This window comes from Lemur catta, chromosome 1, assembly GCF_020740605.2.
Source record: "Lemur catta isolate mLemCat1 chromosome 1, mLemCat1.pri, whole genome shotgun sequence".
Classification (NCBI taxonomy): Eukaryota; Metazoa; Chordata; class Mammalia; order Primates; family Lemuridae; genus Lemur; species Lemur catta.
This window is the reverse complement of record NC_059128.1, coordinates 105,124,069-105,138,234: the sequence shown is the minus strand read 5'-3', so window position 1 is coordinate 105,138,234 and position 14,166 is coordinate 105,124,069. Positions and strand designations below refer to the sequence as shown.

The 14,166-nt window shown below is 37.5% G+C and overlaps 1 protein-coding gene across 5 annotated transcripts in view; it reads right to left on the bottom strand.

Moving 5' to 3' along the window:
* Positions 1-14,166, bottom strand: part of SCAPER (S-phase cyclin A associated protein in the ER) — a 439,517-nt gene that overhangs the window by 385,493 nt on the left and 39,858 nt on the right. For all 5 annotated transcript variants that reach the window (XM_045541852.1, XM_045541833.1, XM_045541866.1 and 2 more), the window contains exon 4: positions 12,723-12,793. In XM_045541852.1, coding sequence (XP_045397808.1) covers positions 12,723-12,793 — 71 coding nt within the window. The remainder of the gene's footprint in view (positions 1-12,722; positions 12,794-14,166) is intronic.

The window sequence follows — 14,166 nt, the reverse complement described above, 5'->3', positions numbered from 1 at the left end:
ATAAATAAATAAATAAATAAAAGTGAAAAGATGGAAAGAAACTTCCCACACAAATAGAAACGAAAAGTCAGCAAGAGCAGCTATACTTATATGAAATAAAAAAGACTTTAAGTGAAAAACTATAAAAAGAGACAAAGATAATGATAAAGGGATAAATTCAGTAAGAAGGCTATAATAATTGTAAATATATATGCACTCAACACCAGAGCATCCAATACAGAAAGCAAATGTTATTAGATCTAAAAGAAAAGCTACACTCCATAATTATAGTTGGGGACTTCAACACTTGACTCTCAGCACTGGCCAGATCATCTAGACAGACAATCAACAAAGAAACACTGGATTTAAATTGCACTTCAGACCAAATGGAGCTAACAGATGTTTACGAACATTTCATTCAACAGCTACAGATTACACATTCTTTTCATCAGCACATGATACATTCTCCAGGACAGACCACATGTTAGGCAACAAAACAAGTCTCAACAAATTTTTTAAACTTGAAATAATATCTAGTATCTATTCTGACTACAATGGAATAAAACTAGGAATCAATAACAAGAGGAACTTTTGAGACTGTACAAATACATAGAAATTAAACAATATGCTCCTGAACAACAGTTGGATCAATGAAGAAATTAAGAAAAAAATTTAAAAATTTCTTGAAACACATGAAAATGGAAACACAATATACCAAAACCTAAGGGATATATCAACAGCAGCATTAAGAGGGAAGCTGATAGAAATAAACATATACATCAAAAAAGGAGAAAGATTTCAAACAAACAATCTAATGACTCATCTCAAGGAATTAGAAAACCAAGAATAAATCAAACCCAAAATTAGAATGATAAAGATCAATGCAGAAAAAAACAAAATTGAAACTAAAAAAAAAAGAAATCAACATAACAAAAAGTTTGGTTTTGAAAAGATAAAATTGACAAATCATTAGCTAGACTAACCAAGAAAAAAAATGACCCAAATATAATGAAAAATGAAACAGGAGACATTACAATTGATGCAAGAGAAATACAAAGGATCATTAGAGACTATTATGAACTATATGTCGATGAACAGGAAAACCTAGTGGAAAAATTGGAAAAATGGATAAATTCCTAGACACATACAACCTACCAAAATTGAAACAAGAAAAAACAGAAAATCTGAACAGATCAGTTATGAATCGTAAGATTGATCAATAATAAAAAATGTCCCATCAAAGAAAAGTCCAGGCCGGGCGCGTTGGCTCACGCCTGTAATCCTAGCCCTCTGGGAGGCCAAGGCGGGTGGATCGCTCGAGGTCAGGAGTTCGAGACCAGCCTGAGCGAGACTCCGTCTCTACTAAAAATAGAAAGAAATTAGCTGGCCAACTAAAAATATATATAGAAAAAATTAGCCGGGCATGGTGGCACATGCCTGTAGTCCCAGCTACTCGGGAGGCTGAGGCAGTAGCATCAATTAAACCCAGGAGTTTGAGGTTGCTGTAAGCTAGGCTGACGCCATGGCACTCACTCTAGCCTGGGCAACAAAGTGAGACTCTGTCTCAAAAAAAAAAAAAAAAAAAGTCCACAACCAGATGGCTTCACTACTGAATTCTCCCAAATATTTAAAGAAGAACTAATACCAATTCTTCTCAAACTCTTCCAAAAAACTGAAGAGGAGAAAATTCATCCCAACTCATTCTACAAGGCCAGCATTATTATACTGATACCAAAACCAGACAAGGATACAACAAAAAAAAAAAAAAAAATGAAAACATAGGCCAGCATCCCTGATGAACATAGACACAAAAATCCTCAACAACATAAATACTAACAAACCAAATCTAACAGCACATTAAAAAGATCACTCACCATGATGAAGTAGGATTTATCCCAGGGATGCAAGAAAGTTTTAACATACACAAATCAATAAACATGATACATCACATCAACAGAATGAAGCACAAAAACCAAATGATCATGTCAACAGACACAGAAAAAGTATTTGATGAAATTCAACATCCTTTCATGGTAAAACTCTCAATAAATTAAGTACAGAAGGAATGTACCTCAATACAATAAAAACTATATATGACAAACCCACAGTTAACATCAAGCTGAACGGGAAAAGCTCAATGCTTTTCCTCTAAGAACTAGAACAAGACAAGGACGACCACTCTCACCACTCTTATTCAGTATAGTACTGGAAGTCCTAGCCAGAGCAATTAGGTAAGAGAAAAAAAATAAAGGGCATCTAAATTAAAAAGGAAGAGGTCATACTGTCCCCATTAGCAGATGTCATGATCTTATATACACATAGCGCTAAAAGCCCTACCAAAAAACTCTTAGAACTGATAAACCAATTCAGTAAAGTTGCAGGATACAAAATCAACAAATAAAAATCAGTAGTAATTCTATACACAATAAGAAACTGCCTGAAAAAGAAATCAAGAAAACAATCCTATTTATATTAACTACCAAAAAAAAAAAAAACAACCTAGGAATACATTTATCAAGAATGCAAAAGACCTCTACAAAGAAAACCACAAAACACTAATGAAAGAAACTGAAAAGAACATAAACAAATAGAAAGACATGCCACACTCAGATTGGAAGAATTAATATTGTGAAAATGACCATACTACCAAAAGTGATCTACAAAGTCAGTGCAATCCCTATCAAAATAACAATGACATTCTTTATGGGAATATTAAAAACAATCCTAAAATTCATATGGAACCACAAAAAAGCCAGAATAGCAAAAACAATTCTCTCCTGGATTTGTGCTCCCGGAGAGGAAGGCGTGGATCTCCACCTGCCACAACGCTAGAGGATTGCTCCTCCACGGGAAGGGTGGGGTGAACCCACAGAGAATCACTGTGGGACACAAGGAACAGGAAGAAACAGAGGCGAGTGGGAAATCAGACCGAGATAATTTGGAGAGTGCGGGACGGAAAACAGACAGCGGAGTGCGGGACGGCCGTGCCTGCCTCACTGGCGAGTGGGGTGGGTTCAGCCCCACAGCAAAGTGGCTTGATCTCCCCACTGACCCCCACATCCACTCGGTCAGGGATCTGACTGAAATTGGTGCAGAATCACCGCGGGAGACGTGGAGTTCCGAGGACAGGTGACATAGGCGGGCCAGAGCTTAGACTGGGGCGGCTCTCCTTGGTGCCCTATATCTTAAAAGGACAGATGCAGACCTGCACCGAGGCGAGGGGCCGCGAGCGTGAAACATTAAAGCGGGACTTTTTTACTCTTTTCTGCCCCTACGGCAGTTCTCCGGCCGGGGAACTGCTGTGGGCCCTGGCGCCTGCCGAGCTCTGAACGCTCTCCCCCGGCGCCTACAACCAGCGGATGCGCGGTCGCCATCTCGGTTCCCACACATAAGCGGAAAGGACCTTGGACTCTGGCAGGTCTCTGGTGCCCTATCTCTTAAAGGGACAGACGCGGACCTGCACCGAGGAGAGGGGCCGCGAGCGTGAAATATTAAAGCGGGACTTTTTTGCTCTTTTCTCCCCCTACGGCGGCTTTCCGGCTGGGGAGCCACTGTGGGCCCTGGCGCCTGCCGAGCTCTGAACGCTCTCCCCCAGCGCCTCCGACCTGCGGACGCGCAGTCGCCATCTCGGTTCCCACAGTTAAGCGGAAAGGACCTTGGACTCTGGCGGGTCTCCGGTGCCCTATCTCTTAAAGGGACAGACACGGACCTGCACCCAGGCGAGGGGCCCGGAGCGTGAAATATTAAAGCGAGATTTTTTTTTTTTAATTTCTCTCTTTCTTTCTTTCTTTCTCTTTTCTTTCTTGTTTTCTCTTTCTTCTCCTTGTTATTCATATTGTTTCTCTCTTTTTTTTTTTCTTTTTTTTTTCTTTTTTCCGTTCTTTTTCTTTTCTCCTTTTCGGTGGCCCTCCAGCCCAGGAGCTACTGTATATTCCTGAGTGCTCCAGACCCCCAGCTCTGATTCCTATCGGACCCTGAAAATTGCCCCCCAGTGCCACTGATCTGCGGGTGGGCAGCAGCAATTTGCGGGCCAAGGTCTAACTGCTGCAGAGCCATAGGGTGCCAGGCGGCTCCCCAGGAGGCTCCATCCCCTGATCCATAGACCCTCTCCAGGTCCCCTTCCCAGGTGTGAACACTGAGTGCTTCCCCAGACGCAAGAGTGTGGAGCCCGGACCTTGGGAACACTGGGACAGTGTAGACCTTTGCCCGTGGGAGCTGCAGCAGCTGGGGCACTGAGTGAGTGAGGGCACTGCCTCCTCCACCTAGCCAGTGTCTTTCCTGCACAAAGAGACAGAAACCACACATCCAGAGGAAGAACCAAAAGTCAGGGGGAAAAAAAAAAAAAGAAAAAGAGAGGGAGAAGAGGCTTTCTGCTTGCAAATAGTGTGAATCCTGCCTACTAACTGAAAGTCCACAACACAGTGATTTAACTTGCCAAACTGGTCTTAGGTCAAGCCAACCCTCTGGGGGTGGACCCATGAGAAGCAGTCCCCCAACTGAGATAGAAAAAAACTCTAAACAACACACAACAGTCTCCCCCTCTAGACAAAGGAAGCAACATACCTAGACTGTTTCACAGCCTAAGAACAGAGTACAAGACGTGCTGTTAACTAGACTAAAGCTGTGAGAAAAGATCTAACGATAGAGCCAGATGGGAAGGGCTCAGCGGAAAAATATGGGGAGCACAAAAAACCAAACGGAAACCTCGCCCCCAAAGAGAAATACCAACTCTCCTCCAATTGGCACAAGCCAGTTTCAGAATACCAACATGTTACCAGAAGAATTTCAGTCTTGGGTTATAAGTAAGCTGAATGATATACAACAAAAAATTGATATGCAACGCAAAGAAACCGAAAAAAAATTCCAGGGTTTGGAAGAAAAATTCACTAAAGAAATAGAAATATTGAAGAAAAACCAAACTGAACTCCTAGAAATGAGGGATTTATTCAGGGAGCTACAAAACACAGTGGAAAGTCTCAAGAACAGGGTAGATCAAATAGAAGACAGAATCTCAGAGATCGAAGATAACTCTTTCCAATTAAATAAGACAGTCACAGAGATAGAGCAAAGAAATAAGAAAAAAGATCAGAGTCTTCAAGAAATGTGGGATTATGTGAAGAAACCTAACGTGAGAGTTATAGGCTTCCCTGAAGGTGAAGAAGATAATAAGCAAGGGCTGGATAAACTATTTGAAGACATAATAGAAGAAAATTTCCCAGGCCTTGCTAAAACTTTAGATATACAGGTTCAAGAAGCTCAAAGAACCCCTGGTAGATTCATAGCAAATAGGAAAACACCACGCCACGTAGTCGTCAGACTGACCAAAATATCCACTAAAGAGACCCTTCTTCAAGCTGTAAGGAGAAAGAAACAAGTAACATACAAAGGGAGACCCACTAGAATTACGCCAGATTTCTCAACTGAAACTTTACAAGCAAGAAGAAGTTGGGGCTCCATTCTCACTCTTCTGAAACAGAATAATGCCCAGCCTAGAATCTTGTACCCAGCTAAGCTAAGCTTTCTATATGAAGGAGAAATTAAGACATTCTCAGATAAACAAGGACTGAGGGAATTCACCAAGACAAGACCACCCCTCCAAGAAGTACTCAAAAGAGAGTTACACACGGATCATCACAACAAAGACCCACGAATGTAAAACCACCCAAGAGCTAAAGATCAAATTCTAGCCACCACAATGGCTCAAGAGAGAAAACATAGCAAAGAAGTTCTACCCAATAAGATAAACAGAAATCTGTCCCAATTATCAGTTCTCTCACTAAATGTCAATGGCCTGAATTCCCCACTCAAGAGACATAGACTGGGCCAATGGATAAAAAAACACAAACCAAGTATCTGCTGCCTTCAGGAAACTCACTTAACCGGCAAACATGCATTTAGACTGAAAATAAAAGGATGGAACTTGATATTTCAAGCAAATGGTAGCCAAAAGAAAGCTGGTGTGGCAGTTTTAATTTCCAATAACTTAGTCTTTAAACCAACAAAAGTAATAAAAGACAAAGACGGTTACTACATACTGGTGAAAGGCACAATTCAACAAGAAGACATAACCATACTTAATATATATGCACCCAATCTAGGCGGACCCAGATTCATAAAGAAAATCCTACTCGATCTAAACCAAATGATAGACAACAACACTTTAATAGTTGGAGACTTTAACACCCCACTGACAGCACAGGACAGATCCTCCAAGCAGAAAATAAGCAAAGACATAGTAGACTTAAACAGAATGCTAGAACAAATGGGCCTGACTGACATCTACAGGACATTCTACCCGAAATCCACTGAATATACATTCTTCTCATCGGCTCACGGAACATTCTCTAAGATTGACCATATCCTAGGTCATAAAACAAGTCTTAAAAAAATTAAAAAAATAGAAATCATACCCTGCATCTTCTCAGATCACAATGGAATAAAAGTAATAATGAACCCTAACAGGAACTCTCATTCCTACTCAAAGTCATGGAAGCTAAACAACCTTCTTCTGAATAACAATTTTGTAAAGGAAGAAATTAAGTCAGAAATCAAAACATTCTTCGAATTAAATGACAAAGGTGACACAACTTATCAAAATCTATGGGATGCAGCTAAAGCAGTCTTGAGAGGTAAATTCATTTCCATAAATGCCTATTTCAAAAAGACAGACAACTTACAAGTAGACAACTTAATGAATAGACTCAAAGAGCTGGAGAAAGAAGAACAGACTGACCCCAAACCCAGCAGAAGGCGAGAAATTGTTAAGATCAAATCACAATTAAATGAAAAAGACAACAAAAATACTATAAGGGAAATTAATAAAACAAAAAGTTGGTTCTTTGAAAAGATAAATAAAATAGACACACCACTGGCTAGACTAACCAAGAGCAGAAAAGAAAAATCTTTAATAACTTCCATCAGGAACATGAAAGGAGAAATCACAACCGAAGCCACAGAGATACATGACATTATCTATGAATATTACAAAAATCTTTATGCACACAAATTGGAAAATGAGGAGGAAATGGACAAATTTTTAGAAACACACAGCCTTCCCAAGCTCAATCAGGAAGAAATAGAATTCCTGAATAGACCAATATCAAGAACTGAAATTGAAACAGCAATAAAAAACCTTCCCAAAAAGAAAAGCCCTGGTCCAGATGGATTCACACCTGAATTTTACCATACATACAAAGATGAAGTGGTGCCCATCCTACATAAACTATTCTTCAATATTGAGAAGGATGGAATTCTCCCCAACACATTCTACCAAGCCAATATAACATTGATACCAAAACCAGGAAAGGATGCAACAAAAAAAGAAAACTACAGACCAATTTCTCTCATGAACGTAGATGCAAAAATTCTCAATAAAATCCTAGCAAATCGTATCCACGTGCTGATTAAAAAAATAATTCATCACGACCAAATAGGCTTCATCCCAGAGATGCAGGGGTGGTTCAACATACGAAAATCTATAAATGTAATTAACCACGTAAATAGAAGCAAAAATAAAGACCATATGATCCTCTCAATAGATGCAGAAAAAGCATTTGACAAAATTCAACACCCTTTTATGATAAAAACACTTAACAACATAGGCATAAATGGGACCTACCTAAAAATAATACAAGCCATATATGACAAACCCACAGCCAACATCATACTGAATGGGGAAAAATTGAAAGCATTCCCACTCAGAACTGGAACCAGACAAGGCTGCCCACTGTCCCCATTACTTTTCAACATAGTACTGGAAGTCCTTGCGAGAGCTATCAGACAAGAGAGCAGAATCAAAGGTGTTCAAATAGGGACAGAAGAGATCAAACTCTCACTCTTCGCTGATGACATGATGTTGTATCTGGAAAACCCCAAGGACTCAACCAAGAGACTCCTGGAATTAATTAACGAATTCAGTAATGTCTCAGGTTACAAAGTCAATACACACAAATCAGAGGCATTCATATATGCCAATACCATTCAATCGGAGAACCAAATTAAGGACTCAATACCTTTCAAAATAGCACCAAAGAAAATAAAATATCTAGGAATATATTTAACTAAAGAGGTAAAGGACCTCTATAAAGAGAACTATGAAACGCTAAGGAAGGAAATTGCAGAACACGTAAATAAGTGGAAATCCATACCGTGCTCATGGATTGGAAGAATTAACATCGTTAAAATGTCTATACTACCCAAAGTAATCTATAGATTCAATGCAATTCCTATTAAATTACCAACATCATTTTTCACAGATTTAGAAAAAATAATTATACACTTTGTACGGAATCACAGAAGACCCCGTATAGCAAAAGCAATCTTAAGCAATAAAAACAAAATGGGAGGTATTGATTTGCCAGACTTCAAACTATACTGCAAAGCTGTGGTTCTTAAAACTGCTTGGTATTGGCACAAGGGCAGGGACACAGACCAGTGGAACAGAACAGAAAACCCAAATATAAAACCATCCTCATATAACCATCTAATCTTTGACAAAATAGACAAAAACATACTCTGGGGACAAGAGTCCCTATTCAATAAATGGTGCTGGGAAAACTGGATAGCCACATGTAGAAGACTGAAACAGGACCCACAGATTTCACCTCTCACAAAAATCAAAGCACGGTGGATAACAGATTTAAACCTTAAATGGGAAACGATTAGAATTCTAGAAGAAAATGTAGGAAAGACTCTCACAGACATTGGTCTAGGCAAAGAATTTATGAAGAAAACCCCTAAGGCAATCGCAGCAACAACAAAAATAAACGACTGGGACCTGATTAAACTAAAAAGCTTCTGCACAGCCAAAGAAACAGTCATGAAAATAAACAGACAGCCTACAGAATGGGAAAAAATTTTCGCATACTACACATCAGATAAAAGACTGATAACAAGAATCTATTTAGAACTCAGGAAAATCAGCAAGAAAAAATCAAACAATCCTATCAAAAAATGGGCAAAGGACATGAATAGAAATTTTTCAAAAGAAGACATAAGAATGGCCAAAAAACGTATCAAAAAATGCTCAACATCCCTAAACATCAGGGAAATGCAAATCAAAACCACAATGAGATACCACTTAACTCCGGTGAGAATGGCCTTTATCAAAAAATCCCAAAACAACACATGTTGGCTTGGATGCGGAGAGACAGGAACACTCATACACTGCTGGTGGGAATGCAAACTAGTGCAACCCCTATGGAAAGCAATATGGAGATACCTTAAACAGATTCAAGTAGACCTACCATTTGATCCAGCAATCCCATTATTGGGCATATACCCAGAAGAACAAAAGTCATTCTTTAACAAAGACACCTGTACCCGAATGTTTATAGCAGCACAATTCACAATCGCAAAGATGTGGAAACAACCCAAGTGCCCATCAATCCACGAATGGATTAGTAAACTGTGGTATATGTATACCATGGAGTACTACTCAGCTATAAGAAATAACGATGATACGACATCTCTTTGGTTCTCCTGGAGAGAGCTGGAACCCATTATACTAAGTGAAGCATCCAAAGAATGGAAAAACAAGCATCACATGTACTCACCAGAAAACTGGTTTCCCTGATCATCACCTAAATGCACATCGGGGAAGGATACCAATTGGATATCAGACTGGGATGGGGGGTGGGGGGAGGGGATGGGTGTATGCCTACATGACAAGTGCGTTGCACACCCTCTGGGGAATGGTCATGCTTGAAGGTGCAGACCCGGGGAGGTGGGGGGGGGAGGGGAAGGAGGTATGACTACATGATGAGTGCCAGGCGCACTGTCTGGAGAATGAGAACGGACACGCTTGGGACTTTGACTCGGGGGGATGGGCAGGACATGGACAATGTATATGACCTAAACTTATGTATCCCCATGATGAGCTGAAATAAAAAAAAAGAAAAAAAAAAAAAACAATTCTGAGCAAAAAGAACAAAGCTGAAGGCATCACACACTCTGACTTCAAAATATACTATAAAGTATATACAGTTACCAATACAGCATCGTACCGGTAAAAAAACAAACAAACAAAAAAAAACAGACACACAGACCAATGTAACAGAATGGAGAACCCAGAAATAAATACACGTATTTACAGCCAATTGATTTTCGACAAAGGCACCAAGAACATCCATAGGGGTAAGAAGAGTCTCTTCAATAAATGGTGCTGTGAAAACCAAATAGTCACGTGGAAAAGAATGAAACTAGTCCCCTATTTTCATCATATACAGAAATCATCCCAAACTGGATTAAAGAATTAAATATAAGACCTCAAACTAGGAAACTACTAGAAGAAAACATAAGGGAAACACTTCAGGACATTGGTCTGGGCAAAAGTTTTATAAACACACAACAAAGGAAACAATCAACAGAGTGAAGAGACAACCAACAGAACGGGAGAAAATATTTGCCAACTATTCATCCTACAAGGAATTAATATCCAGAATATATAAGTAACTCAACAGCAAAAAAACAAATAACCTGATTTAAAAATGGGCAAAGAAGCTGAACAGGTATCTCTCAAAAGAAGACATGCAAATGGCCAACAAGTATATGAACAAATGCTCAGCATCACTAAACATTAGGAAAATGGAAATCAAAACTACAATGAGATATCATCTCACCCCAGTTAAAATGGCTTTTATCCAAAAGACAGGCAATAACGAATGCTGAAGAGGACGTAGAGAAAGGGGAACCCTCATACACTGTTGGTGGGAATGTAAATTAGTATAGCTATCATGAAAAACAATATGGAGGTCCCTCAAAAAACTAAAAAAGATCTATCATTTGATCCAGCAATCGCACTGCTGGCTATTTATCCACAGCAAAGGAAATCAGCATATTGGAGAGAGATCCACACTTACATGTTTATTTCAGCACTATTCATAATAGCCAAGATATGGAATTCACATAAGTGTCCATCGACAGATGAATGGATAAAGAAAATATGGTATATATACTCATATATATACTCAACAGAATACTATTCAGCCATAAAAAAGAATGAAATCCTGTCACTTGCAACAACATGGATGAACCTGGAGGACATTATGCTAAAAGAAGCCAGGCACAGAAAGATAAATACTGCATGTTTTCACTCACATATGGAAGCTAAAAAAGTTGATCTCATAGAAGTAGAGAGTAGAATAGTGGTTACTAGAGACAGTGAAGGGTAGGAGGGAGGAGGATAATGAGAGAGAAGTTGCTTAACAGATACAAAATTACAGCTAGACAGGAATAATAAATTTTAGTGTTTTAAGCACTGTTGGAGGACTATAATTAACAGTTTACTCTATATTTTCAAATAGCTAGAAGAGCAGATTTTGAATGTTCCCAACATAAAAAAGTAATCAATGTCTGAAATGAAGTGATGCATATGTTAATTACCCTGAGATCAGTACACATTGTGTACATATATCAAAACATCGCACTATATCCCATAAATATATACAATTATTATGTGCCAATTAAAAATAATAATAAAAGCCAAAAAAAGAAAATAAAAAGAATATGCAGATCTAGTCCTGAACCAGAGGGCCACTCCTGAGTGGCTGTCTCAACTGCCTTCTGATGTTAGCTATCATGGGCCACAAACCCAGGCAGGCTGCAGCTTTTACTGTCTCCTAGTGCAGAGCCTGCAGGTTTCACACCATAAATCTGGATCTGTTTCCCCACCAAAAACAGGGCATTTCAGCCTCCCTTATGAACTGACCTTCTAGATACTTCTGCTCATTTAGTTTGTGCCCCCATTTCACTTACCTGTCAATGTATAGTTTGCTTTCTTTCTGATTCACAGATAGGTTTATCTTACTTTTGAAAATATCCTTTATATTTTTTGTTTTATAAAAAATACTTCATTATTGATGCCTCTGTGTTTGGGGAGGGAGGATTTTTTGTGAACTCACGATGGTATCTTGATTAGAAGAAGTCCATGTTTTCCTAATATGAAGATTTTGGCTTACATAACACATGCTAGTATATTTAACAATATCAAACTAAAATAATGTGAAAAATTCAGAGAAAATAACTATAGGTTAAAAAGCTAACTATAATTATGCTAAACACTTTCAAAAAATAAGGTGAGCTGGGCACAGTGGCTGATGCCTATAATCCCAGCACTTTGGGAGGCCAGGAGTTCAAAACTAGCCTGGGCAACACAGTGAGACTCTGTCTCTCCAAAAGTTTTTAAAAGTTAATTTAAAAAAATAAAAATAATAATAATAGTAAGGTAGGCTTATATTCTCCAAAATTTAGGAGAGCAATCTGAGATATCTTTAGAGTCAATATACCTTTACTGTCCTACAAACTAAAGGCCTCATTAACACCAAGGAAGAAAATCATAAAGAAACTCACAAAAATATGTAGTAGAGGGGTTAAGAGCATAAACTGTAGAAACTGACAGCCTGGGTTCAAATCCTGGCTGTGTCACTTACTGGTAAGTCATGTAACTTCTCTCTGCCTCAGCTTCTTTTTGTAATAAAACTTCATTTTTGTAAGTGAGAATACTAATAATGCCTATATCAAAGGTTTGTTATGAGAACCAAATAAATTAATATTTGTGAAGTATTCAGTACAAGCTAGGCACACAGTGATTACTATATACAAATGTGTTAAACATAAAATGTTACATTAAATGTTTACATTTAGATAAAATATACAATGTTAAAATACTGAAAAATTAGACTTTCATAATTTATAATATATTCACGAACTAAAAGTAAATAACTAAAAAGTTATATATGCTGTACCTGTTTAGTAGTTTTATGAGTGCCTTGAACTGTCCTTTTAGATTTTCCACCAGTCTGACATTTTGGTTTTCCTTCAAGACAACAAAAAATAAATAAATAGGTACATATACAGAATGCCAGATAATACAAAATAGAACTATAGGCAATTAGATAATATAAAACTTAACTATACAAATCATCCAGGCATACTAACACATAACCTCTTTCCAGAGAACACAGAACAGTATAGTCTATTCATGGTCAATATGAACCGATGTAAAAAAAATCAAATTTCCAAAGTCTCAGACACTGCTTTTATTGAATGGCTGTCTCAGAACAGGAATAAATCAACTTCTTAAAGAAGTCAGATACTCCAACAATTTAAAAACAAGGTCCAGTTACTGGTACTCCTCAACTTATATACAAGTCTGGAAAAACTTCTCTGAATTTGAATTTTATTTCAACAATAAAAATAAGACTATTTTTTACCATATAAAACTTTAATTTATCTGATTTATGAAATACAGAGTTTCATTTTGAAAAGGGAGGTTTTCAGTTCTTCATATTTTTGCAGTCAGATAGATTTTACTCACTTGTTCTTTTTTATAAGACAGACTAACCACTGTTTTATAAACACTATTCTTGACAATAATTCAAAACAAGAATAAAATTCTATATTGTATAAAAGAATAATTTTCCTTTCTACAAAATAATTTTGGGACTAGGTCTCCTGAAGCAGTATAAGTGAAGTGAGCTATAACACATATGTGCCTACTAACAACTTATCTGACATAAGTGGGACTTCTTCACTGCTCTACCAGGGATAAAGGCAGAGAACTCTATAATAACCTACATAGCCCTTCTTTCATCCTTTTATTATATGGAACAATGGTACCAGCAGGTTTTTTAGACTATCCAGCAGAAAAACCAGCTCAGAAACAGAAATAACACAAAGAAGAGAACTTTTTAAAAATGGAATTATTATCCTCGGAAACATTTGAGTATATATTGTAGCCATAAAACAAGAACAAGCTGCTGTTAAAAAAAATAAACACACAAGTGGCAAAATTTTAACAGTATAAAATAATCCTTATCAAAACTCATAAATGTTAACTTTCTTCTTTTGTCATCATTATTATAGATATTCAGAAAGTGCTAATTCTCTGTGCTTGTAGTTTTATTATTTTGCAATAAGCACATATAAAGCTTTAAAATTGTTCTGGTCAATTATTTATGTACTATGAAAAATCAGGTTATGTATAGATGCGTGATTTATTGTATTTTCTTTCCTTTTATGTTTTTTGAATAGAAATGATGTTAATAAAAACACCTTTGGACTATTTTGTGTTGTGAATAACCCATGGAAAATGGGAAAATAAAAGTTTGTATAAAAATATTTATAATTCACAGTAACCATAAAATATTTTTGTTTTTACATTTGTAGTAAAGAATGTTGATAAGTATT